General features: G+C 41.2%; 1 protein-coding gene across 1 annotated transcript; it reads left to right on the top strand.

Moving 5' to 3' along the window:
• The first annotated feature begins 465 nt into the window (after nucleotides 1–465).
• LOC128489716 (nuclear receptor ROR-beta-like) lies at nucleotides 466–22,215 on the top strand. Its single transcript, XM_053461764.1, has 9 exons — nucleotides 466–552; nucleotides 11,204–11,345; nucleotides 11,747–12,100; nucleotides 13,756–13,877; nucleotides 16,742–16,874; nucleotides 17,573–17,680; nucleotides 17,763–17,873; nucleotides 20,920–21,032; nucleotides 21,858–22,215. Exons 2-9 carry the CDS (start codon nucleotides 11,333–11,335, stop codon nucleotides 22,017–22,019), a joined length of 1,116 nt encoding a protein of 371 aa, XP_053317739.1. The 5' UTR covers nucleotides 466–552; nucleotides 11,204–11,332; the 3' UTR covers nucleotides 22,020–22,215.
• Nucleotides 22,216–24,709: the final 2,494 nt, after the last annotated feature.

Below are 24,709 nucleotides of genomic sequence, written 5' to 3'. Positions count from 1 at the left end.
ATTGCCCTCTCACTAATGATGACTCAAATATGGGAAAAAAGATGTGTGAGTTATAGCTTTAATTGGGTTTACAGATAATTGTTTATAAAGTAATACTATCATTTGCTCAGACCATGTCAGTGAGAGAATCATCATTACTTGCCATACCAATTCTTGAACCACATTAGTAAAGGTAGAATATTGCATTTCCTTCTACACACAAGCTAGATAGCAAATTTAGATCTCAGCAAGATTCAACTTTGTTTTTAAGAGCTTGGTTCTCTGCTTCACCTGCTCCGTTACGTTATTGAAAGACAATACTTGGGAAAGAGACAGCTGGATGGGCCTTGAGTTTGCAAGGGCTCTAAGCAGAATCCCCTTTGCCATGTGGTAATTACAGCATATGCATATACATTACATATTTGTTGTTATCATTTTTGATAATGATATTATTGCAGTCTAAAAAATCCTTTTGTCTATATTACAGCTCAGATAGAAGTTATTCCATGTAAAATTTGTGGCGATAAGTCCTCGGGGATTCATTATGGGGTGATTACCTGTGAAGGATGCAAGGTAAGTGTACTCTACATTATATACTAATTCATGATTAACAAGTACCATTTTACTTTGGGGAATCTGTGTTGTAATTTGGAAAATATACTAATTTTCCTAAACAAAAGTTATTGGTCACTTTATTGTGTGCCGTCCATTATCTTTCCATAGATTTAGGTTGCTTGCATGCTAACTGTGCTACGTGGACCAAAATAAGATCTTGGTATGTATGTATATATATATACAGTCTCTCTCACTCTCTCATCAGGACATAATGACAATAGTGTGTTCCTTAGCAGGTCTAAAAATTAGGTAACTACATTCTTAGATGAACAACACCACATGACATATTACACTGTCATGATTTATATTTTACAAACAAAAATAAAGCCAAAATGGAGAAGCCGCGTGTGAAAAACCCTTACTCCTTCCATAGGAATTAAGATGCTAAGTAGCAGACATTCAAATGTGGAAAACATTCAAGACAGTTGAAAAAAACCCCAAATGTTACATCTCAGACTCTACAGGGCTCAGTTAGCATGTTAAGGTTCATGACAGTACCATTAGAAAAAGACTAAACATGTATGATTTGTTTGGAAGGGTTGCCAGGAGAAAGACTCTTTTCTCTAAAAAGAACGCAGCACGGCTTAGGTTTGCATAATTGCATGTGAACAAACCACAAGACTTCTGGAACAATGTCCTTTGGACAGACGAGACCAAGGTGGAAATGCTTGGCCATAATGCACAGCGCTACATTTGTGCCGATATGCTGTGTTTCGTTTTCAACAAACATCACATATTTACTGTCAAGCACGGTGGTGGAGGGGTGATGATTCAGGCTCGTTTTGCAGCCACAGGACCTGGAAACCTTGCAGTCATTGAGACGACCATGAACTCTGTATACCAAAGTATTCTACAGCCAAAATGTGAGGCCATCTGTACGACATCTAAAGCTTGGTTGAAATTGGGTCATACAACAGGACAATGATCCCAATCACACCAGCAAATCTACCACATAATGTCTGAAAAAGAAAATCATCAAGGTGTTGCAATGCCCAAGTCAAAGTCCAGACCTCAACCCAATTTGAAATGCTGTGGCGGGACCATAAAAGACCTGAAGCAACGCTGTAAAGAAGAGTGGGCCAAAATTCCTCCACAACAATATGAGAGACTGATAGTCATACAGGAAACGATAACTTCAGGTTACTGCTGCTAAAGGGGTTCTACAAGCTATTGAATCATAAGGTGTAATCCATTTTTTGCACACGGCTACTCTGTCATCAGATGCCCTCAGAATTAAGTTGCTGCCATGTGATTGGCTGACTGGCTATTTATGCAATTGAACAGGTGTACCAAATAAAGTGGCCAATGTGTGTGTGTGTGTGTGTGTGTGTATGTATATATATATATATATATATATATATATATATATTGTGGCAGGATGGCTCGATCAAAACAAGAAACTCCGAACACCAGCAGAATAAAAGCAAGATGTGGTTTATTGCAGAATTGTACAGTCCACAGCAATGCACTTCATAGTGTAAATAAACCAAAGCAAAAACAAATCCTTTTCATACAGTCTGAGGGCCTCTGGCTTGCCTGCCTCTCACCCTACTCCCAGACATCTAATGCCTCTAACGGCCGCCCCTTTAAGCACCTGAGTTCAGGTTAATTGGCTCCACATTGCTGACCTCCAGCAATTAACCCTCCCCATGCTGGGAATAATGAGCGTTCCAATCTGCCACTTATGTACACAGAGTCCATTACTTTGCCACATACCCTCCCCCTCAGCTTAACACAGGTGTGTGAAGCGGCCTTCGACAAGAAACTGTGCACCCTAGACAATGCATCTGCGTTGGCATGCAATAGCCCAGCCCTATGCTTCACAACAAATTTGAACTGTTGCATAGAGAGGAACCAACGTGTGACTTTAGTATTCTTGTCTTTGTTGTTCTGCATCCATTGTAGTGGAGCATGGTCAGTGATGAGGGTAAAAGATCTGCCCAACAAATAATATTTTAATGTTTCAGTTGCCCACTTAATGGCCAAACATTCCTTCTCTACAGTAGCATACTTCTGCTCCCTTGGCAACAACTTACGACTTAAAAACAACACAGGATGTTCTTCCTCTCCTATCATTTGAGATAATACCGCCCCCAGGCCCACATCAGAAGCATCCGTTTGCAAAAAGAAATGTTCCTTAAAATCCGGGGCTACTAAAACAGGGTGCCTGCATAAAGCTGTACGCAAGTCTGCAAAAGCTTTTTCTGCATCATCATTCCATCTCACTGTATCTGGTGCCTTTGCTTTAATCAAATCAGTGAGAGGTGCAGCTCGAGTGGCAAAGTGGGGTATGAAGCGTCTATAATAGCCAACTATTCCTAGGAAAGCTTTGACCTGTTTCTTTCTTAGAGGGCGTGGCCAATGTTCAATAGCCTCAGCCTTAGTGAATTGAGGTTTTACCAGTCCTCTCCCTACAGTATAACCAAGATATTTGGCTTCCATACAGCCAATAGAACATTTGGCAGGATTAGCAGTAAGACCAGCTTTCCGAATACTATTTAAAACCGCTTCTACCTTTCCCAAATGGGAGTCCCAGTCTCGGCTATAGACGACTACATCATCTAAGTATGCAGAAGCATAATTGGAGTGAGGTCTTAGAAGTTTATTCATTAACCTCTGAAAGGTTGCTGGGGCTCCATGAAGCCCAAATGGCAAAACTGTATATTGGTACAGGCCTTCAGGGGTCACAAATGCAGTTTTCTCTTTAGCAGTTTCTGTCAATGGGATCTGCCAATAACCCTTTGTAAGGTCTAATACACTTAGGAATCTGGCCTGTGCCAGTTTCTCAATGAGTTCATCAACCCGAGGCATAGGATAGGCATCAAATTTAGAGCATTCATTAAGTTTTCTAAAATCATTGCAAAAACGAACTGCCCCATCTGGCTTAGGTACTAGAACTATGGGGCTAGACCATTGGCTATGTGATTCCTCAATGACTCCCAGTTCTAACATTTTTGCTACTTCTGTTTGTATTGCACTCCTTTTTGCCTCGGGAACTCTATAGGGCTTTACTTTTACTGTAACTCCTGGTTCTGTGATAATATCATGGCAGATTTCACTAGTTCTGCCAGGAATACTAGAAAAGACATCTTTATGTCTTGATATCATTTCTTTAACTTCCTTCTGCTGTTCAGGGGTGAGATCAGCAGATATTTTAACATCTGGGTCTGGGGATTTATCTATAGCAACCAAACTACTTTCTCTATCCTTCCAGGGTTTTAGCAGGTTTATATGGTAAATCTGTTCGACTTTCCTGCGATCAGGCTGTCGAACTTTATAGTTTACAGGGCCTACTTGTTCAATAATCTCATATGGGCCCTGCCAATGAGACAAGAGTTTGCTTTCGGCAGTGGGAACAAGGACCATAACTCGGTCCCCAGGTTGGAAAGAACGTACTGCAGCCTGGCGGTTGTAAATAACCTGTTGGCTTCTTTGAGCTTCCTCCAGATATTGTCTGACTATAGGAGAAATTTGTGTAATGCGCCCCTTGAGTTGCTCCACATACTGAATGACATTCTGTCCTGGTACCGTTTGTTCTTCCCACTCCTCCTTCGCTATATCTAATAAACCTCTTGGATGCCTACCATAAAGGAGCTCAAAAGGTGAAAACCCTACAGAAGATTGGGGAACCTCCCGAATAGCAAATAGTAAGTACGGTAGGAGAGTGTCCCAATTTTTCCCATCTCTATCAACCACTTTACGTAACATGTGTTTCAGGGTCCTATTGAATCTTTCAACTAACCCATCTGTTTGAGGATGGTACACAGATGTCCTCAAAGCTTTTATTTGTAGCAAATGACACAACTCCTTCATTAATCGGGACATAAAAGGGGTACCTTGGTCAGTTAAAATTTCTTTTGGTAACCCTACCCGAGAAAATACTTGAAGCAATTCTTTCGCTATGGTTTTGGAGGCAGTATTGCGGAGGGGAATAGCTTCTGGGTAGCGTGTAGCAAAATCCAATATGACCAGAATATATTGATTACCCTTAGCCGATTTTTCTATTGGTCCCACCAAATCCATAGCAATTCGCTCAAAAGGGGTTTCAATAATTGGCAATGGGATTAGGGGTGCTCTTAGACGAGGTTTTGGGGTCGCTAGCTGGCAGTCTGGGCATGAGGCACAGTACCGCTTTACCTCTTCATATACCCCAGGCCAAAAAAATCGCCTTAAAACCCTTTCCTGAGTTTTTTCTACCCCCAAATGTCCCCCAAACAAATGAGAATGGGCCAATTCCAACACCTTTCTCCTGAAGGACCTTGGTACTAAGAGCTGTTCAAGTTCTTGCCCCTCCTCTCTGATCACTCTATAAAGTAGGTCATTTCTAAGAATGAAATGAGGATACCTGTCTCTGGATTGTCCATCGACCATGGTCCCATTAACTTCTACAATTTGGTTACGGGCATTTTGCAATGTTAAATCATTGACTTGTTCCCTTCCAAACTGATTTAAACCAACGTCCAAATCCACAATAGTAGGCTGTTCTCGGGTTTGGCCCTGGGGTTCAACCAGTATTTCGGTTGAAGGGTTGGAACTAGTGCTCGGATCTTGTAAGGTCACACCTTCATTTATCAAAGCCATTTGTAAGTCCCCAGTACCCCTATGCTTATCTTCCCTTCTCTCACGTCTTGTCTTGCGCCTTTTACAAAACAAATCTGGGTGTACCAATGGGAAAACACAAAACGGGTTCTCCTCTACAGACTCCCACGGGTTTTGAATCATGCTTTGAAACGCCGGGAAATTACGTCCAAGAATAAGGGAATGGGGTAATTTAGGTACCACTGCAGCCACTACTGGAAATGTTTGGCCCCCATAGCCTATGTTTACAGAGGTAGTAGGGTATGATACAGTACAGCCATGTACACAGAGTATCCCAACCTTCTTACCTGGGAGCAACTGAGACGGTTGAATGAGACTGCTTGTCACTAAGGAAATATCGCTCCCAGAGTCCACAAGCGCTACGGTTTCCTTCCCATTTAACAAAACAGATTTATCAAACACACATTTTTCGGTCTGTTTCCCAACCAAACAGATTAGTCCACAAAAGTCATTTATAGCATTATACCCACATTCCATAGGTTCCTGCAAATGAGGACACATAGCTTTTATGTGACCTAGCTCCCCACACTCAAAGCAAGTAACTGCAGGTTTCCTGGTTTGCCATCCCTTTGAGGGTTTATAGTCCTGGTTTCCATCCGGAGAAACTTCAGGGCCTCCAGTTCGGATCACAACTTGATTTTTTCCATAGTTCCAGGGCCTTGAGCTTGTGAGCAGTCTTTGGTTGTGTTGCATTTTAGTCTGTGATGTAGATTTTAACTCTCTCACTGCTGTATATTGTTCAACCAGTGCCACCATTGCATCATAAGTGGTAGGGCTTCCCTGCCCTGTCCACTCTCGTAGGCCTTGGGGTAATCCTCGCAAAAAACGATCCAAAACCAAGGTCTCAATTATTTGAGCAGGCGTTGAACTCTCTGGTTTTAACCATCTCCTGGCCAGATGAATCAAATCAAACATTTGTGATCTTGGTGCCTTCTGTTCCTGGTATTTCCAATTATAGAACCGTTGGGCACGGATCACTGGAGTCACGCCAGTCCTTGCAAGAATCTCTGCTTTAAGAATATCATAACTAGCAGCCGCCTCTTCCTCTAGGTCAAAATAGGCTTTTTGAGCTTCACCAAGCAAAAAAGGTGCAACTATACCAGCCCATTGAGTGCGAGGCCATTGCTCTCTGATGGCAGTCCGCTCAAAAGCTGTTAGATAGGCCTCCACATCATCTTGCGGCGTCATCTTTTGCAGATACGGACTTGCATGGATAGGTTTTGGACTGCTGCTCTGTTCATCTGTGGTAGTTTTTGAGAGTTGCTGTACAATCTCTTTTAGGACAATCCTGTCCTCTTGCTGTGCTTCCATCATAGCTCCCATCTGAGCAGTTATCAGCCGGTTGGTTTCCTGTTGCACTGTAGTAGCATGCAGGAGGGCCTTTAAAACATCCTCCATGTTGATACAGGGTTCAAACAGCAATATCCCACTTCTGACACCACTTGTGGCAGGATGGCTCGATCAAAACAAGAAACTCCGAACACCAGCAGAATAAAAGCAAGATGTGGTTTATTGCAGAATTGTACAGTCCACAGCAATGCACTTCATAGTGTAAATAAACCAAAGCAAAAACAAATCCTTTTCATACAGTCTGAGGGCCTCTGGCTTGCCTGCCTCTCACCCTACTCCCAGACATCTAATGCCTCTAACGGCCGCCCCTTTAAGCACCTGAGTTCAGGTTAATTGGCTCCACATTGCTGACCTCCAGCAATTAACCCTCCCCATGCTGGGAATAATGAGCGTTCCAATCTGCCACTTATGTACACAGAGTCCATTACTTTGCCACAATATATATATATATATATATATATATATACCGTACTGGCTCGAATATAGGCTGCACCCTTAAAGTTTGATGCTATTTTAAAGAAAAAATATTTTTAAAGAAAAAATACACATTAGTGTTATGGTAAAACAGTATTTTGTCTAATGCATGAACAGGAATACACGTATTTTAACATTTTTGGTATCTATCAGTTTGTCAGCATATGTTATATACAAACAGAAAACCAATAGCCATTTTAAGCCCCCCCCCTTAATTCATAATGCACCTTACTTACATACATGCCCCTCTGCCCCCTGATATGCCACTCTGCCCCTGATATGCTTTATGCCCCCAGATATGCCACTCTGACACCCCAGATATGCTTTATGCCCCATAGAAATGCCCACCTACCCCCTAGAAATGGCCACCTGCCCCCAGGAAATGCTTTATGCCCATTAGAAATTACAACCTGCCCTCTAGATATGCTTTATGCCCCCTAGAGGTGCCACTCTGCCCCCCTGATATCCCACTGTGCTTACTAGAAGTGCCACCCCCCCTCTGACTTACCATCATTGCGCAGACGTCCACGGCTGCTGGAGAGAAGGATCCAGGTCCCCTGCAGCAGGAATACATGAAAATGGAACAAAAACACCTGCTCGGCGCCCAGAACTACATGTCCCGGGCGTCAGGCGACAGGAACTGCGCATCCCTGCACAAAACCCTGAATACAGGCCGCACCCCTACTTTAACCCCTTAAAGACTAAGCCCGTACATGTACGGGCTCAAAATGAATTGTTTTCAATGGGTTTAGGGACCGCCCATTGTCCTTAAGGGGTTAAAGACCTAAAGTGTGTGTGGGGGGGGACATTCGGGCCAATACGGTGTGTGTGTATCTTAATTTCCCGTCATCTACCATATTACTTTTTGATAACGGGTCCACGCAATCATATGCATTGCTTGAGGAGAAGAGCGATAACCCCTTCCCTTTTTATCATTTTAGAATTTTTCCACTATAAAATGAGTTATTAGGAGAGTTGTGGTTTAAACTTTACTAAGACAATAGGACTATGTCTCCCATAATGCTCTTTTAGCTACAGAGTATGGGAAATGTAGTCTTGCAACAGCTGGAGGGCCGCAGGTTGGACACCCCTGACCTCCTTTTGAAATTATAGAAATGCATATCAAATAAAAATCAATCATTAGTGCTAATATTTGTAAATATATATGTACAAAAAATATAAAACCATGTTTTTTGCAATTTCAATTAGGATTTCTTCTATTGAGTTGGTTCCGCTGCTGTACAATAACCCAATTTTTGTTTGGCAACATTCCCTGATTACATACATAGTTTTTTTTATGACTTAAGGCATATGGGATGGGGGTAGCAAATTCTTTTGATTTTTTTTTAGTGGTAGAACTAAGAAGGGTATTAGGGCACATTCTTATAGTTTTTTTTTCTTTATTTGTATTTATCTGTTTGCAATATGGAAAGAGATTTGCTTTGGGGATCTCTTTTATAACTTATGGATGCCAGTGGTTTCATTGTGAAATTGCATTGCTCCCTATTTTGCATTTTTTTTATTGAATTTGTCAAAAAATATATTATTTGCGTCTCTCCATAGCCCTGTATTCACCATCGCTGTACTTTCCTCATTTTGCTTAAAAAGTTTAACATAGTGTGTAGATTCCCATCTTTGATAATTCACCCTGTGTAAAGAAACTTAAAACATGTTTTCATATAGCAGCCTTGCTTTCTGTGCTGATCCAAACACCCCACCTTTTTTCTGAAGCTAAGCTCTGCCTTTAATCTATGCTAGCTACCCCTTTATCCCCTCAGATCCTAGTTTACAATCTCCTCCAACATTCTAACCATCTTCTCCCCAAGTACAGCAGCCCCCTCATCATCCTACCTGAGAACTCTCTGGGTGAAGCCCTTGTTCCCTCTTGGCTTTTTTTGGGGGTAGGCGACCAGCGTTTGTCCACACTCATTCCTCCTACTACTTTCAGCCCATTTAAGCATGCCTAGGGCTAGGTCCACCCTTAAGCATGGCTAGCCATGGCCCTCATAAGGCAACAACCAGGCAATCCTATGTATGGGTGGTATCATTGTACTCAGAAGATGTTGGGGTGTTTGTCATTGACATATACCAGGAGCTCTAAATTCATACATAAAGTACAAATTGTGTGAAATTGTAGAAACAAACACAAAAAAATTACTACTACAGACTTTGGCAAAGGCTGGTGTTGAAATTAGTGCATGGAAAGTGTTAAAATACCATGCAATTAGTGCATGGAAAGTGTTAAAATACCAGCATACCAGGACCAGATATCAAAATTTAGCCCCAAATAATGTGACATACCCATGCATGAGTGGTATCACTGTACTCAGTAGGTGTTGCTGAACACATACATGTGTGTTTGGCAGTGACACATACCAATACCAGTACATTTTTACCCAAAGTACAATTTGTGTGGGAAAAAAACCCCAAAAAACACTACTACTAAATTTGGCAAAGGCTGGTGTCAAGTTAAGTCTAAGAAAATACCAACAGTTGAAATACCGTATTTGCTCAATTATAAGACAAGGTTTTTTTCAGAGCAAATGCTCTGAAAAATACCCGTCATCTTATAATCAGACCAAATAGGTCTGACTATGAGAGTAAGATCCAGATCCCCCGCAACACTGCAGGGGACCTGGATCCTCCTGCCCCCTCCAACTTACTGGGGCTTCTGAGTCCCTGTAGACAACTTCCGCTGCAGCCAGAAGGAGGTGCGGTTAGCAGCGGGGGTTGTCTGCGTCCATCGCGCAGACCTTCCCCGGCTGTCAGAGATCAGAGTTCCACTCACCGGGGAATTCTCTCTGACAGCCGGGGAAGGTCTGCGCGATGGACGCAGACAACCCCTGCTGCTAGCCACACCTCCTTCCGTTTAGCAGCGGGGGTTGTCTGCGTCCATCGTGCAGACCTTCCCCGGCTGTCAGAGATCAGAGTTCCCCTCACCGGGGAATTCTCTCTGACAGCCGGGGAAGGTCTGCACGATGGACGCAGACAACCCCCGCTGCTAACCGCACCTCCTTCCGGCTGCAGCGGAAGTTGCTTACCCGCATCGCGTAGACGTCTACACGCTGCCCGGACAACACACCGGGAGTCAGAGTGCTCTATGAAATGCCTTTTAACCCCCTTAATGCCACTCTGCCTCCAGAAATGCCTTTTAACCCTCTATACTCCACTCTGCCTCCTGAAATGCCTTATACCTCCCTATATGCCACTCTGCCCCATAATATGCCTTTTAACCCCCTAAATGCCAGAGTGGCATATAGGGGCATTTCTGGAGGCAGAGTGGCACATAGGGGGTCAAAAGGCATATCATGGGGCACAGTGGCATATAGAGGGTTAAGAGGCATATCATGGGGCACAGTGGCATTTAGAGGGTTAAAAGGCATATCATGGGGCACAGTGGCATATAGGGGGTCTAAGACATTTATGGGGCAGAGTGACAAGCCTGGGGCAGATGTGCATAACTGGGGGGCAGGTTGGAAAATAAAAGGAACAAAACATTTTTCTCAATCATAGCTTTTATTTTCAAAAAATAGTTTACATAGTTTACATGAATTAACATTTACTGGTAAAACTTTTTTCCCATAGGGTCGTCTTATATTCAGGCTTTTTCTTTTTTTCCTAAATTAATATTCAGATTTTTGGGGAGTCGTCTTATAATCAGGGTCGTCTTATAATCGAGCAAATACGGTACTCTGTGGTGTCTAGTTTTCAAAAATATATGGTTTGGTGGGAGTAAATTGAATTAGCTGGCTTCAAAGATGCCCCAAATAGGACATGGGGACAGGATTCCCAGGTTTGAAAAAAAATATATTGCCCTATAACTTATAAAGTCATTGGGTATTTCTAAACTCAGGACAAATAGTAGAATCTATTTTTTTATTAGCTTTTGCAGGAAAATGGCATCTGAAGAAAGCCCTTCTTGTTCTGAAAAAACTACATGTAACTTATGTGGGTACACTAAACGAGAGTAGAAAATTGCAGGGTCGTGTGCTAAGGGTACAAAAATTAAAAAAGAGCCCGATCCTTAAGGGGTTAATGCATCAAAGGTCTATAAAACATACTTCAACTAGTAACATCAGATAAAAATGTCCATCCATTATTTTAGTGTTTATAATTCCTTTAACCCACTGGCTGCACCACAAATAATGATTTGACGTCTCAATAATCCTCAATAATCTCTTGTCAGGGTTTCTTCCGGAGGAGCCAGCAAAACAATGCCAGTTACTCATGTTCTCGCCAACGAAACTGTCTAATTGATCGAACAAATCGCAACCGCTGCCAGCACTGTCGTCTTCAAAAGTGCCTTGAACTGGGAATGTCCAGAGATGGTGGGTACTAGGTCACTCATTGCAAGATCTGGTGTCTAGACTTCTTAATGCATTTATTTTCTAGATGCACTGTTTATAAGAACCAGGTAGCCATTCTTTGAAGGGTGCCAGGGTAAATATAAGTAAGTATTAATGTATGACATTGAGCTACTGAGGGAAGGAAGGTAGACTGGATAACAACTGTTTGATTATTTTTAATGTTAATGTGGAAAGGGGGGATTATGTGAAAGAAAACCAGTTGGGAAGAGGTAAGGGGAAATGCATAGTGGAGGAAAATGTTACAATTTTACCTATTAAGAATGCTAGAGTACCCTAATTAGTGCAATATGAGAATTACAGTAACATTGCTCACTGTTCATAAGATTTGTTCTCATACATGTACTCTGTTTAACTCTCTTCAGCTGTGAAGTTTGGTCGCATGTCCAAGAAGCAAAGGGACAGTTTGTATGCTGAGGTCCAGAAGCACCAACAGAACCAGGAGCAAGTGTTGGGCAGGGAGGGGGCAGATGCTGTCTCTAGAGGTTATTCCACTAGCGGCAGTAGTGGTTTTTCTGACCTAGATGATCTGAGTGCTCTGTCCGATGGCATCCTCCTTGATTTTCCCCTTACACCTGAAGGAAGCAGCTCATACTACAGTTTGGAGCTCCCACTCTCCACACAGCATTCCCCAGACCCATGCCATGTGGCCACACCAGACCCCCTCCCCGGACTGGGAGAGGAAAAGAGATTGCTGGACATCATCCCCACAGATATAGGTATGTACATATTTGGGAGACTGGGAATACCAATAAATAAATTAATCTTTTAGCTTTTAATGCCACAACTCTAATTACCGGTATCTAGATCCCCATTTGCATGTTTGAATGTAGCTTTACTGGAGTAAAGTGTAATTGTCAGATATATGTGTATCTGTAGGCTATGCAAAACATTTGCATTGAAGAAGCCAAAGTTATTTATGTTTACTGGCACTATAACCAGTGGCATATCAATGTTCAGCCCTGCCGTAGGCCTAACTCAGGGCAGCTCCACGAGCCGCCCCGTTCCCGCTGCCTTCCTTACAGCTGAGCGCCGTCATAGGTGAACTATGGAGGTCTCCTTAGTGTCAGTGGGCTGGCTAAAAGGGAGATCATTGATCTCACTAGTTAAACAGTGCTTCTACTGGACCCTGATCACCCAAGAGGGCGATATGGTCCCTGTTTCGAGGGAGAAGGGCTGCTGCCTCCTGAACTTGCTGTCCCTAGTTCCCCTAGACTAGAATACACCACAGACTATAAAAATGACCAGATAATAAACCAATTTCTTATACAAGACCACTCTGTTCTAGATTTAAACCACAATGTCGACCACAAATGTTTACACTATTAATCCCATTACCTTCGCACAACATAAGAAATTAGCTTGCCTGATTAAATGTCATCACACACTGATATGCCATTTTATTTTCAATACAATGTTTTCAGGTGTTTGGGGCTTTTGTTCAAGCACAGTCTTTTTCTTTTCACCCACACACTAGGGTCAACAGAAACTAGCATGCAGTGCAAATTTATGAATATACCAATCCAGATATACAGATTATGATGAACACAACCACAATATCTAGGTTTCTCCATATCTAGGCTACTTTCACCCTTAAAGATGATGGACCAATGCTATTGTATGTATACAGGATCAGAGCAATTTTAGTGAAATTTAGTTTAACCCTAATTTCCCTCCTCATTTAGTATACCTAAATAATGCGAGTAATAATTTACCAAGGGACAAGGTGTAGAAGCCCCTGAAATGAGCCCTTAGGTATCCAAAAAAGTGATAGAGGTTTCTGTCGCTCGTCTCTGTCTACTTCTGAGTCTGTTTTTTTATTTTTGTTTTGATAGGCTGGAATGCACATTTGTTGGGTACCATTTTGTTAAGCTCATAGGATGTGTTTTTTTTAACTATATAGACGGTAATTGTACTAGGACTATTTGCATCTGCTGTAGCATGCTAACCAGCATGACTGGCATTAACAAGTCAGTTGTATTTTGGAGCTTGGTTATGTACTTTATATCACTTCATTGAATTATAGCCAATGTCTCTACAAATCATATAAAAATTATTTTCTCTAACTCCATATGGAACCAGAAGTTGAAGTGGATATCTTTTTATTGGGCCAACATAGAAAGAGGTGGAAAGTCATATAAACTTTTGGAGTTCAGATGAAAGGACCTCTGAGCTCTCAAACGTTTAAAAAATGTATATAGTTTTCTATGTTGACTCAATAAAAGTTGACATTGTTAACTAAAAACTCCCAATACAGCAGTGACATCTTTAGTTCTAACAGCATATGAAACTGAAGAATTAAGAAATAAAAGTGAAAATGTTAAAAGTGAAGAAGTAAAGTTTACTATCCTTAATTCTGACCCTCTCCCCACAGAACAAGTAACCCAAAACATCATCCGTTCCCATCTAGATACTTGTCAGTTTACTAGTGATGAGCTCCGCAGGATGACCTGGAATATTCACTCACAGGAGGAGGTGCGCATCTTACAGAGCAAGGTAATATCCATGTGTTCTGGGTTGAAAGCCTACAGTAATAACTGCTGTTCCATTGACACAAAACATCAAAAACATTGTATAATCTATGTAGTATGTTAAGCAAATAAACCTCAGTAGACCTGTCATTATATTTTGTCTGAAAGTTTAACACAAACACAACATACTGTATCAGCTTTTATGTCACATAGTTACATTACATTGCATTTATTTATAAAGCGCCGGCAGAGTCCGCAGCGCTGTTACAGAAGAACAATTTAGAAACACATACAATAACACATACAATAACAAACTGGTGCAACGTAGAAGAGAGCCCTGCTCTTGCGAGCTTACAATCTAGTCAGTGGTTGAGGGGGAAGTGAGACAACAGGAGAGGACTGCTTGGATGGGGATGAGTTGATCTGGTTCCAATGATGTGTTGAAGCTGTTGATTATTCAGATGGCTTGAATATGATGATGGTTGGGAGTACTGGGAAAGAATGTCGTACGCTTCCCTGAACAGGTGGGTTTTCAGAGAGGTTTTGAAAGTTGAGAACGGGGAAGGGGATTTCACAGGAGGGGTGCAGCGCTTTCTGCAATGGTACTAGGTATGTCATTTGTAGTTTTCCTCTGGTTTAACTCCAGTGTAACTCTTAACTATCCACTTATGATGAAACCACTTTGGAAGAGGCCACAGCAGCTACATATACAAGGAAGCTTGTAGGGCTGAAACAACGAATCGATAAAATCGATAATAATCGATAACGGAAATCGTTGTCGACGATTTCCGTTATCGATTAATCGAGCGATCGATTCGTTGTTGGAGCACTCGGCTCCTTTTACTTACCTCCGCGAGCGTTCCCCGCTTCTGCTACACGCTCTGCAGTCTCCGCCTTCTAGCTACGTGACGGATGTGACGCGTTCCGGAGGTAAGTATTCTTCATGTCTATGTGCACAGATCGCACAGAGCCACTCGCACAGAGCGAATCGCTCTGTGCGAATGGAGCCACTCGCACAGAGCGATTCGCTCTGTGCGAGTGGCTCCATTCGCACAGAGCGGTTCGCTCTGTGCGAGTGGCTCCATTCGCACAGAGCGATTCGCGGGGGTGGGGGTCCACGGTGGGGTGGGGGTGGGGTTTCAGGGGATGCAGGGTGTGAGTGTGGGTGCAGGGCAGAGTGGGGGTGGGGGTGCAGGGCAGGAGACTGGGTGCAGGGCAGAGTGGGGGTGGGGATGCAGGGTGTGAGTGTGGGTGCAGGGCAGAGTGGGAGACTGGGGGTGCAGGGCAGAGTGGGGGTGGGGATGCAGGGCAGGGTGTGAGTGTGGGTGCAGGGCAGAGTGGGTGCAGGGCAGAGTGTGAGTGTGGGGGCAGGGCAGAATGTGGGGGCAGGGCAGAGTTGGAGACTGGGTGCAGGGGCACAGTGCAAAGTGCTGGGTGCAAAGTGCCAGTGCTGGGTACAAAGTGCCAGGGCTGGCTGCAAAGTGCCAGGGCTGGGTGCAAAGTGCAAAGTGCTGGTGCAAAGTGCTGAGTGCTGGGTGCAAAGTGCTTGCTGGGTGCAAAGTGCCAGGGCTGGGGCAAAGTGCTGGGTGCAAAGTGGCAGGGCTGGGGCAAAGTGCTGGGTGCAAAGTGCTGAGTGCTGGGTGCAAAGTGCAAAGTGCTGGTGCAAAGTGCTGAGTGCTGGGTGCAAAGTGCTTGCTGGGTGCAAAGTGCCAGGGCTGGGGCAAAGTGCTGGGTGCAAAGTGCTGGGTGCAAAGTTCTGGGGCAAAGTGCTGGGTGCAAAGTGCCAGGGCTGGGGCAAAGTTTCTTGAACAGTAATAGTCCACCTCTTCAGAATGTTTGGGGTTATTTTGTTTCATAAATATTGTGTTTGGGTTCTTGTACTTTGAAAATATTGTTTTTTATTACATCATAACAAAATAAGAATGTTAATGTAAATTTTAAGTTGTTTTTTAACATCCAGTTCATTAAATTATTTTAAATAAACGAAAAATTTGCATATTGTTTTTTTTTATCCGATTAATCGATTAATCGAAAAAATAATCTGCCAACTAATCGATTATTAAAATAATCGTTAGTTGCAGCCCTAGAAGCTTGTTTCCAAGTGAGGCCTAGGAATTTATAGGGCTGCCTCACAAGTGGTCAGATAAGGTGATTACATACAGGATGCAGATGTTTCACACCTTGGCTAACAAATGCAATTAAGCTAGACTAGAGGGCTCCACATTTAACCATTTGAAAGCAGCAGGGTACGGAGACATGCAGGATAAAGACATACCAAGTGGAAACAGGGGCTACAGCAGGAGATGAGGGGTTCAGACGAAATATGGGATAGTCATACCAAGTGGAAACGGGTTACAGCAGGAGATGAGGGGTTCAGACGAAATATGGGATAGTCATACCAAGTGGAAACGGGTTACAGCAGGAGATGAGGGGTTCAGACAAAAGTCATACTTGTAAGAGAATGAGATATAGTTAAGTACTCCTGACAAATTCATGAAACAGGAAAAAAATGTATGTGATTAAATATATTAAAGAACAACCAATAAAAGCCCTTGCATCTTTTACTCTCTAAATGACCCTTACTTTCATCACTTTAGTGTGTTCTAAAATATGTTCTAATCCCTACACCAACTAAAATAAATTCTGGTCTTCCATTCTTCATACAGTTTTATGAAATAACTGAGACATGTGTCCAGTAATGTATTTTTCTGCAGTATGATAGGAGAATGTGGATATTTTCAGCTGTACTTTTCCACCCACAAAACCATTGCTACTACTATGGTGCTAAGTCCACAAACATGTTTTATTTATAGTAAAATACATTTCTAAGCTTTACTTTAATACTTTTGGTACAAAATTAATTAAGCTTGTCTTCCTATTTCTCCTCAGTCATGTGAGGAAATGTGGCAGATTTGTGCTATTCATCTCTCCAATGCTGTCCAGTATGTTGTGGAGTTTGCCAAACGTTTGGATGGGTTCATGGAACTTTGTCAAAATGACCAAATTGTCCTCCTTAAAGCAGGTAAGGATGTTTAAATGGCTTGTAGGGATGAGCAACAGAATCTCCGTCAGGGTGATAGCTCTTATAATGGGGCCCAGTCAATAATGCATTAAACATCTAACTACACTGGTACTTTACACTGGTATAGACAGTCTAATATTAGCATGCATACAGTAAAGTTGGATGGATAAATATTGGTAGTCAGGGAGCTAATTGATTAGTTTCAGGATAGTTTAGAAAAGAAAATGAAAAAATGCATTAATTGTATGGGTATCTGTTTAGAGGTAGCGTAGTTTTCAAATGGAACTTTATTTCACATAAGCTTAAAATATTAGTATTCTTTGTTTTCTGATATATCTAACCTATTGCTTCCTCTTCTCCCCCTTTTTTTTTTATTGTTTGCTTCAAATCTTATATAAATCACCCTCCAACCCCTTTCAACTGAATTGTACTCCTAATCTTGGTGCTCAATTCTTATATCATATCTCCACCACACTATTTCCCCCAAAAATCATATTCCTTTTTTATGGGTTGCGGGTGGGAGCCCAATTACTTGGGTTTATAATTAAACATTCTGTCCATTAACTTGGGGAACAACTGCATTTGTATTTAAAAACATAATCCCTAAATGTATTGGTTTATTTTCTTTTCCTGGGTTGCCGGGAATATCTTACACTCCCTCTCCACACCCCTCTGGCTGTTATGTGTCTCTGCATTAGGGTGTCTGGAAGTCCTTCTCATAAGGATGACCCGCGTATTCAACCCGTTACACAACACAGTCTTTTTTGAAGGAAAGTTTGGAGGAATTCAGATGTTTCGGTCTCTTGGTGAGTAAACTGTCTTGTAGAGTAAACTCTATTTTTTATTATACTCCTGGAGGAATATTACCTATTTTGTCTTCTTCTTCAGGATGTGATGACCTGGTATCTGCCATCTTTGATTTGGGTCGTACCCTGTGCTGCTTGGAACTGTCAGATGAAGAAATTGCTCTTTTTAGCGCCGCAGTTCTGATGTCCCCAGGTACTAAGAGAGGGTGAACCAAACCTCCATATAAAACAAAATGTGTATTTGGGATATTTGTGCTCATCAAACACAGTGAAGTAGCCAATGTATATCTGCACCATTTGCTTTCTTTAACTAATTAAAAGAAGACATTCAGCTATAATATGTATTAAAGAGCATATAATAGTTTATTTAAGCGTTTGTATTGTATTCATGTGAGTAAACTTTCAGAGAATAATACTGTGTAGGTAGGGTGTTCTTTCCCCTTATAAATTTAATTTCATCACCTAAAAACATATCGCTGGTCTGCATGTCCAAAGAGCTCTACTATATTTTCACTAGGTAGGTTTTGGCAAAGATCTGTTGTACCTTTTTATGTATTAGCTTTCGGCAGTGTGAAACTGCAGCGTTATGATATAGGTTGAAGCCAACCCTTCTGATCGCACAGGTCTGATGTGTGTGTTTTTGCAGGTTTTTTTCTACAAGAGGAGGTTCATGGCAGTCCCATGAACAGCAAACTTCTTAATCGCTTTACAAACTGTTGAAACAGGAATACCAAGGTCTTTGGAGATGACCTAGTACCCTATAGAATGTTAATGTTTGATAATAGTGTTTCTGATGCTTTCTTGTCTTTACATTGGGAAAAAGGAACAGGGAATAAAAATGGCCTTTTTAAGCATTAAAGCCATCATTTGTTAATTGAAGCAGTGTGAGCACTGACAATTTATCACATGTGAGTCTAATTTAACAACCATGACATTCTAAGGGAGTTAAGTAATGTAATAGACAGACCCCTATTTCTAATATTCAAGGACTCTATAGTGACCGGGTCTGTTCCCCAGGACTGGCGCATACCAAATGTTGTGCCAATATTAAAAAAAGGGGACAAAAAGTGACCCGGGGAATTATAGGCGTTAGTTTAACCTCTGTTGTATGTAAACTGTTTGAGGGTTTCCTAAGAGATGCTATTGGAGTATCTCAATGAAAATAAATGTATGACTCCATATCAGCATGGGTTTACAAGGGATCGGTCCTGTCAAACTAACCTGATCGGCTATTATGAGGAGGTGAGCTCAAGACTGGATCGGGGTGAATCGCTGGATGTCGTATATCATGATTTTTCCAAAGCATTTGATACGGTGCCGCATAAAAGGCTGGTACATAAAATGAGAATGCTTGGGCTGGGGGAGAATGTGTGTATGTGGGTAAGTAACTGGCTCAGTGATAGGAAACAGAGGGTGGTTATTAATGGTACATACTCTGAGTGGGTGACTGTTACTAGTGGGGCACCACAGGGGTCAGTTTTGGGTCCTATTCTTTTTAATATATTTATTAATGACCTTGTAGAGGGATTGTATAGTAAAGTATCAATCTTTGCAGACGATACTAAGCTCTTTAACGTGGTTAACACAATAGAGGACAGTGCACGGTTACAAATGGATCTGGATAGGTTGGAGGCTTGGGCTGGGATGTGGCAGATGAGGTTCAACACAGATAAATGTAAGGTTATGCACATGGGGAAGAAAAATCCAGGCTGGGAATATGTTTTAAATGGGAATACACTGGGGAAGACTGACATGGAAAAGGACTTAGGAGTTTTAGTTAACAGTAAATTTACCTGTAGCGACCAGTGTCAGACAGCTGCTGCTAAGGCAAATAAAATCATGGGGTGCATCAAAAGGGGCATAGATGCCCACGACAAGGAAATAATTCTACCACTGTACAAGTCACTAGTCAGACCACACATGGAATACTGTGTACAGTACTGGGCACCAGTGTACGAGAATGATATAGTGGAGCTGGAGAGGGTTCAAAGACGGGCAACCAGAGTAATAAGGGGAATGGGAGGACTACAGTACCCAGAAAGATTATCAGAATTAGGGTTATTTAGTTTAGAAAAAATACGGCTTAGGGGGGACTTAATAACTATGTATAAATATATAAGGGGACAGTACAGAGATCACTCCCAGGTCCTATTTATACCCTGGACTGTATCTATAACAAGGGTACATCCTCTACGGCTAGAGGAAAGAAGGTTTCTACACCAGCACAGACGGGGGTTCTTTACAGTAAGAGCGGTGAGACTATGGAACTCTCTGCCAGAGGAAGTGGTAATGGTAAACTTAATAAAAGAGTTCAAAAGGAGCCTGGACGTGTTTCTTGAAAGCAATAATATTACAAGTTATGGATATTAGATTAAAAGGGACAGAATGTTGATCTAGGAATTTATTCTGATTGCCATATTTGGAGTCGGGAAGGAATTTTCCCCCTGGTATGGGGCAATTGGCATCTGCTTCATAAGGGTTTTTTGCCTTCCTCTGGATCAACACAGTAGGGACACAATAGGTATATAGGTTGCACCTGATGGACTTTGGTCTTTTTTCAACCTTATGAACGATGTTACTATGTTACTAGTTTTTTTCAAACTGATTTGAATTCTTTAAAAGAAATATTGTCATGGCGATATTTCCATTTTTATATGGTTTCCTCTCATTTCTTTTTTACATAGACCAAAGCTATTTCACTACACAATGTTTCAGGAGATGTTGTATATGGTGTACAAAATATTAAAGGATGCCAATAATGTTGACCGTAACAGTACACTCACTCTAATGCCTTATGCTAACACACACACAGTCACTCTAGCACCATACACTAAAACATATACTTACACACTCCTGAATTCGCTCACACTCTCTAACATTGCACAGAGCCATGTCTTCAGTGCAAGGTGCCGGGATACTGTATTACCCCACTGAGCACCTTGGTTACAGGGACACCTGGGTGCAATGAACCCACTGTAACTATCTTGGTGCTCCACTGACCCACTTAGTCTCCCGCTTCAATAGCTACATATGCCTTTTTAATTCTGTATATTGCCCACTCCTGACTCCAGCTTATAAAGGGATGGGAAGATCACCAGGCTAGTATTCCTGGGAAGTGCACAAATATACATAAACAGAATCACACTGTAAGTTGAACTGCTAGACTTATGCAAAAATAACACACATTTGCGCACAGAGGTTTGAAAGCTACATGTTCCATAATATTTCTGTCATTTTAGATCGTCCGTGGCTAACAGAATCCAACAAAGTTCAGAAGCTTCAAGACAGGATATTTATGGCCTTACAAAGAGAAATACAGAAGAGGCACTGCAGTGATGATCTTTTAGCGAAGGTGGGGTTTTTTCTACGTCCAAACTTTTCCCAACTCAAAATCAGACACTGTATTAGTATTTTTAAGTATCACTCTCTATCCTCTATCACATAAGCAACTGATAATTAAAATGATTTTTTTTATACAAAAATAACTCACTGAAGAGCAGAAACATTAACCTCTTAATGACCCTATGGGAAAACTGTTGAATCCACAAGAAGGGTCAAGACTACCCTTTCAACGTAATAGTACATTCATCCTTGCAAGATTTTCCTGACGTTTCATAGGCGATAAGGCCATCTGAAAACATCTTAAATAGGAGTACAGGCTGATATTTCCGTTTATAGAAATCATTTTTAGGCATTGCATCTATCATATGCTTGTGGTGCTTATTTATAAATCCCCCCTGCTGTCTAATTTAACCCAATTTTACGTCCTTAAAGGGTGTGGCGCTAGAACACTGTTGAAATGCCCAATGCCCAAGAGATCCCTAAAATGTTTTATAAAAAAAAATATTAAATCCCATTGCTTTAGGGGTTGGGACCACCTTGCCAGTACTGGTGGCAGCTATGATACTATATGGTAGGAATTCACTAAAGCATAACACTGACACTGGATTTCATTCAAATAACAAAGATAATCTTACTTTTCTTCATTGATCCCTAAACAAAGACAATTGTTTTTTAATATGACTAGCAAAACTTTAAAAAATATGGTACTGTACTTTTCTGGAAGTTCTGTCCTTGATCAGCATACTTCAAAATTATTGTTTTCTAAGCTTAAATTGTAACCTCTTCTTTATCCCAGAAGATGCTTACAACTCTTTGCATCCTCTCTTCTTGACAGATGATCTCCAAGCTGCCACTGATGAAAACCATCTGTAACCTACACTCAGACAAGTTGGAGTTTTTCCGGCTCCTACATCCCGACACAGCTCACACCTTTCCTCCACTGTATAAAGAAGTATTTAGTTCTGAGCTTCAGTATACTAATTTACGGGAAAGTTAGACTGAGGTTCAACAGAAATATATATAATATATGTATTTGTACATGTGTATATAGATGTTCCCCTCCCTTTGGATGTTCACCAACCTCAGAGAGGTTGGAAAAGATGTGTTGAGACATTGAAGAAATGTCAGTTTTGTCCATAGTGATTTTGTTGAATTTGCTTATCATAACTTATGTTGAATTGTCAGTTAATTTTACCCACTGCAAGTAAGTGAGCTCATCCATCCAAGACTTTTAAGCTTTTTCTTATGCTTAAAGGAAAATTATAAACACAAAATACACAACCATTTTCTGTCCGGAAAACCCAAGACGCGGTTGTTTCCAGTATACTATATGAAAAAAATACCTACATTTAAATGATGCCTTCAATCCATATTTATAGAAGGCATGTTTTTGTTCTATATCAACAAAACACCTGAGATGGATATGTCTGGGAGAAAAATGTATTTTTTAACGTTTTAGTCATTTCTACATTACAATTACTGCAGATGGCAGATAAAATATTTGCAATAGGCTGTTTTTATGAAAGATACTACAATGTTAATGTTACTCCTGATAACTGAAATGCTTGTTTCAATGAAAAATTGAGGATTTTATTTACGATGGATGGCTATGGTGTGTTTTGTGGCTCCTTCTTTGGGGCATGCACTTAAAACCAAAACCCAGCACTGTGTTTTCGACAAGAAGCTATTTTATGAATATGCTTATTCTTGTGAATGTCAGACAAAAATGTATATTCTTTTATAAAAAAGTAATTAATGTTGTTGATGTGAACATTTGTACACTGAATGTTGGAATTGTCTTATTTTTAAAAAGCTTGACTTTATCAGTCCAAAGCACTATCTATAATTAAGATGGGCCGTTGCTCTTGGAGTCAATCCCTCAAACAAAACACAGCATTAACAGAAATAGGGAAGCTGAGACATATGAATGAATTTACTAATCGTCAAACGCAATTGAGGAGAATTTGCAGTAGCAAAGTTGCTCATGACGTGTTAACTTGAGTTACATTTACTCGACTGCACGTTTGATTTGTTAATGGCTGAATGCCAAAAAGATGACATTAATGAGTGCCATTAAAGTAGTTGGAGTAAAAGTATTTTTTACTGGGTGCCAAGGAGGTGGATAGTGATTTTCATTGATTTTCTTCCCAAATTGGATAGACCTCATCACCCCCTTCTTGTGGTACTTAAGAAGTACAGGGGTTAGGTTTTTAAATCTCCCTCCTTCCCACAGCATATGAGCTGAAGGAAAAAAGGACATGGCTAGCTCCCGCAATTTATTAATCCTCGGTGCTGCTCAAGGCTTCCCTTCAGACTTGCCTCCACAATTATAATGGTTGAGCACAAGAATATGACATTTATCACATCATTCTGCCTCTTTAAGGGTTTTGTAGTACTGGGTACATGCTATGGAAGATGCTGCAACAGGCCCATTTAGCAGTGGCCCACCATGGTGAATGATCACCAAGTATAGTGATCCTTTCCTCTAGAGGGTGCTAGACAGATTATCACTTTGGGTGTCCAGGTTTGTCTCTTTCACCTTGCACTTAGATCTCCGCAGTTAGCATATATGGCCTTGCGTGGCTTATAGCCATACCTGGGAACTCTCCAGCCTCTGGGTCTCTTTTTCCTCTTTCTCTGGCCATGGTGGTTAGTCATGCCACTCCCTCTCCAAGCTAATGAAAGGTAGGGCACGTCTCATGTGTCTACCCACACCCCCACATGAAGCCACTGCTCCAGCCTACTCTGTGAACGCTCCACTGAACTCTGGGTGAAGCACCTATAGGCTACAGAAGAGTATCTTGTAGCAAGACCTGCCATATTACAGGCTAAAGGCAATAGCATTGGCTACCCTAGTGTGGCAAGTCCCTCAATGTATGGATATTGACACAGTGGAAGACAGAAGGGATATTTAAAATGTGATTATTCCACTGATAAAATAAAAATGACCAGAAGCTAAAATAAATATTTATATTTTGTCGAAGTGAAAGTTCTGACTGTCTTTGTGGTATTTTTTTAATGCATCTTACTGTTGCAGACTGTATATTTTTGTAATAAAAAAAAAAGAAAACCCATACAAATAGATGAGTCTTAAAAAAGATTGAGAATGTATGCAACATTGGATGGAATAATTATCAGAAGAAAAATGTATTAGAATATCATTTTTGCTTTACTGTGACAAATACTTTAGATACTATGTGTATGTAACTACGATTCATAATAGAATCACTTAAGGTATAAGTTAAATAAAAAAGCATATGTTTTAAGAAACATGAGTTCTGATACTTTATCTTATTCCCAGATCTGTTTTTCTATTGCTGTCTTGAATTCATTAGCCATTGGCTATTTCCTTTTAATTATAACCTTTTGAGTGAGGGGAGTATTCAAACATACTTTTGAACAGCTCCTGATCCTATGCCTATTGTGGGGAGGGGGTTAAAAATCCATAAAATCATCTGTGGAGAAAAAGCACTACACCTTTGTCCTAAAGGCATCCCTCCAGACACCCTTTGGCTGCCCTGAGGTTTGCAGCTTAACGTAAACTTAACCTGTCATCCGACAGGACAGATATTTTCACTGGCGGCACCCCAGTTGTCATACACCTCTCATGTCTCTTCGTACTTACAGACTAGAGTCAAGTTTTACTAGGTCAGCTTTCCTCATTGAGTCCCTTGACCACTGGTTCAT

This window comes from Spea bombifrons, chromosome 1 (assembly GCF_027358695.1).
Source record: "Spea bombifrons isolate aSpeBom1 chromosome 1, aSpeBom1.2.pri, whole genome shotgun sequence".
Lineage (NCBI taxonomy): Eukaryota > Metazoa > Chordata > Amphibia > Anura > Pelobatidae > Spea > Spea bombifrons.
The sequence above is the reverse complement of the archived record's forward strand: the minus strand, read 5'-3'. Positions and strand labels throughout refer to the sequence as shown.

Excerpts from the sequence above, each read along its gene's own strand:
- LOC128489716 (XM_053461764.1), top strand. Across the intron at positions 12,101-13,755 it reads CATCATCCCCACAGATATAG|AACAAGTAACCCAAAACATC; the intron begins GTATGTACATAT and ends CTCTCCCCACAG. Across the intron at positions 17,874-20,919 it reads CGCAGTTCTGATGTCCCCAG|ATCGTCCGTGGCTAACAGAA; the intron begins GTACTAAGAGAG and ends CTGTCATTTTAG.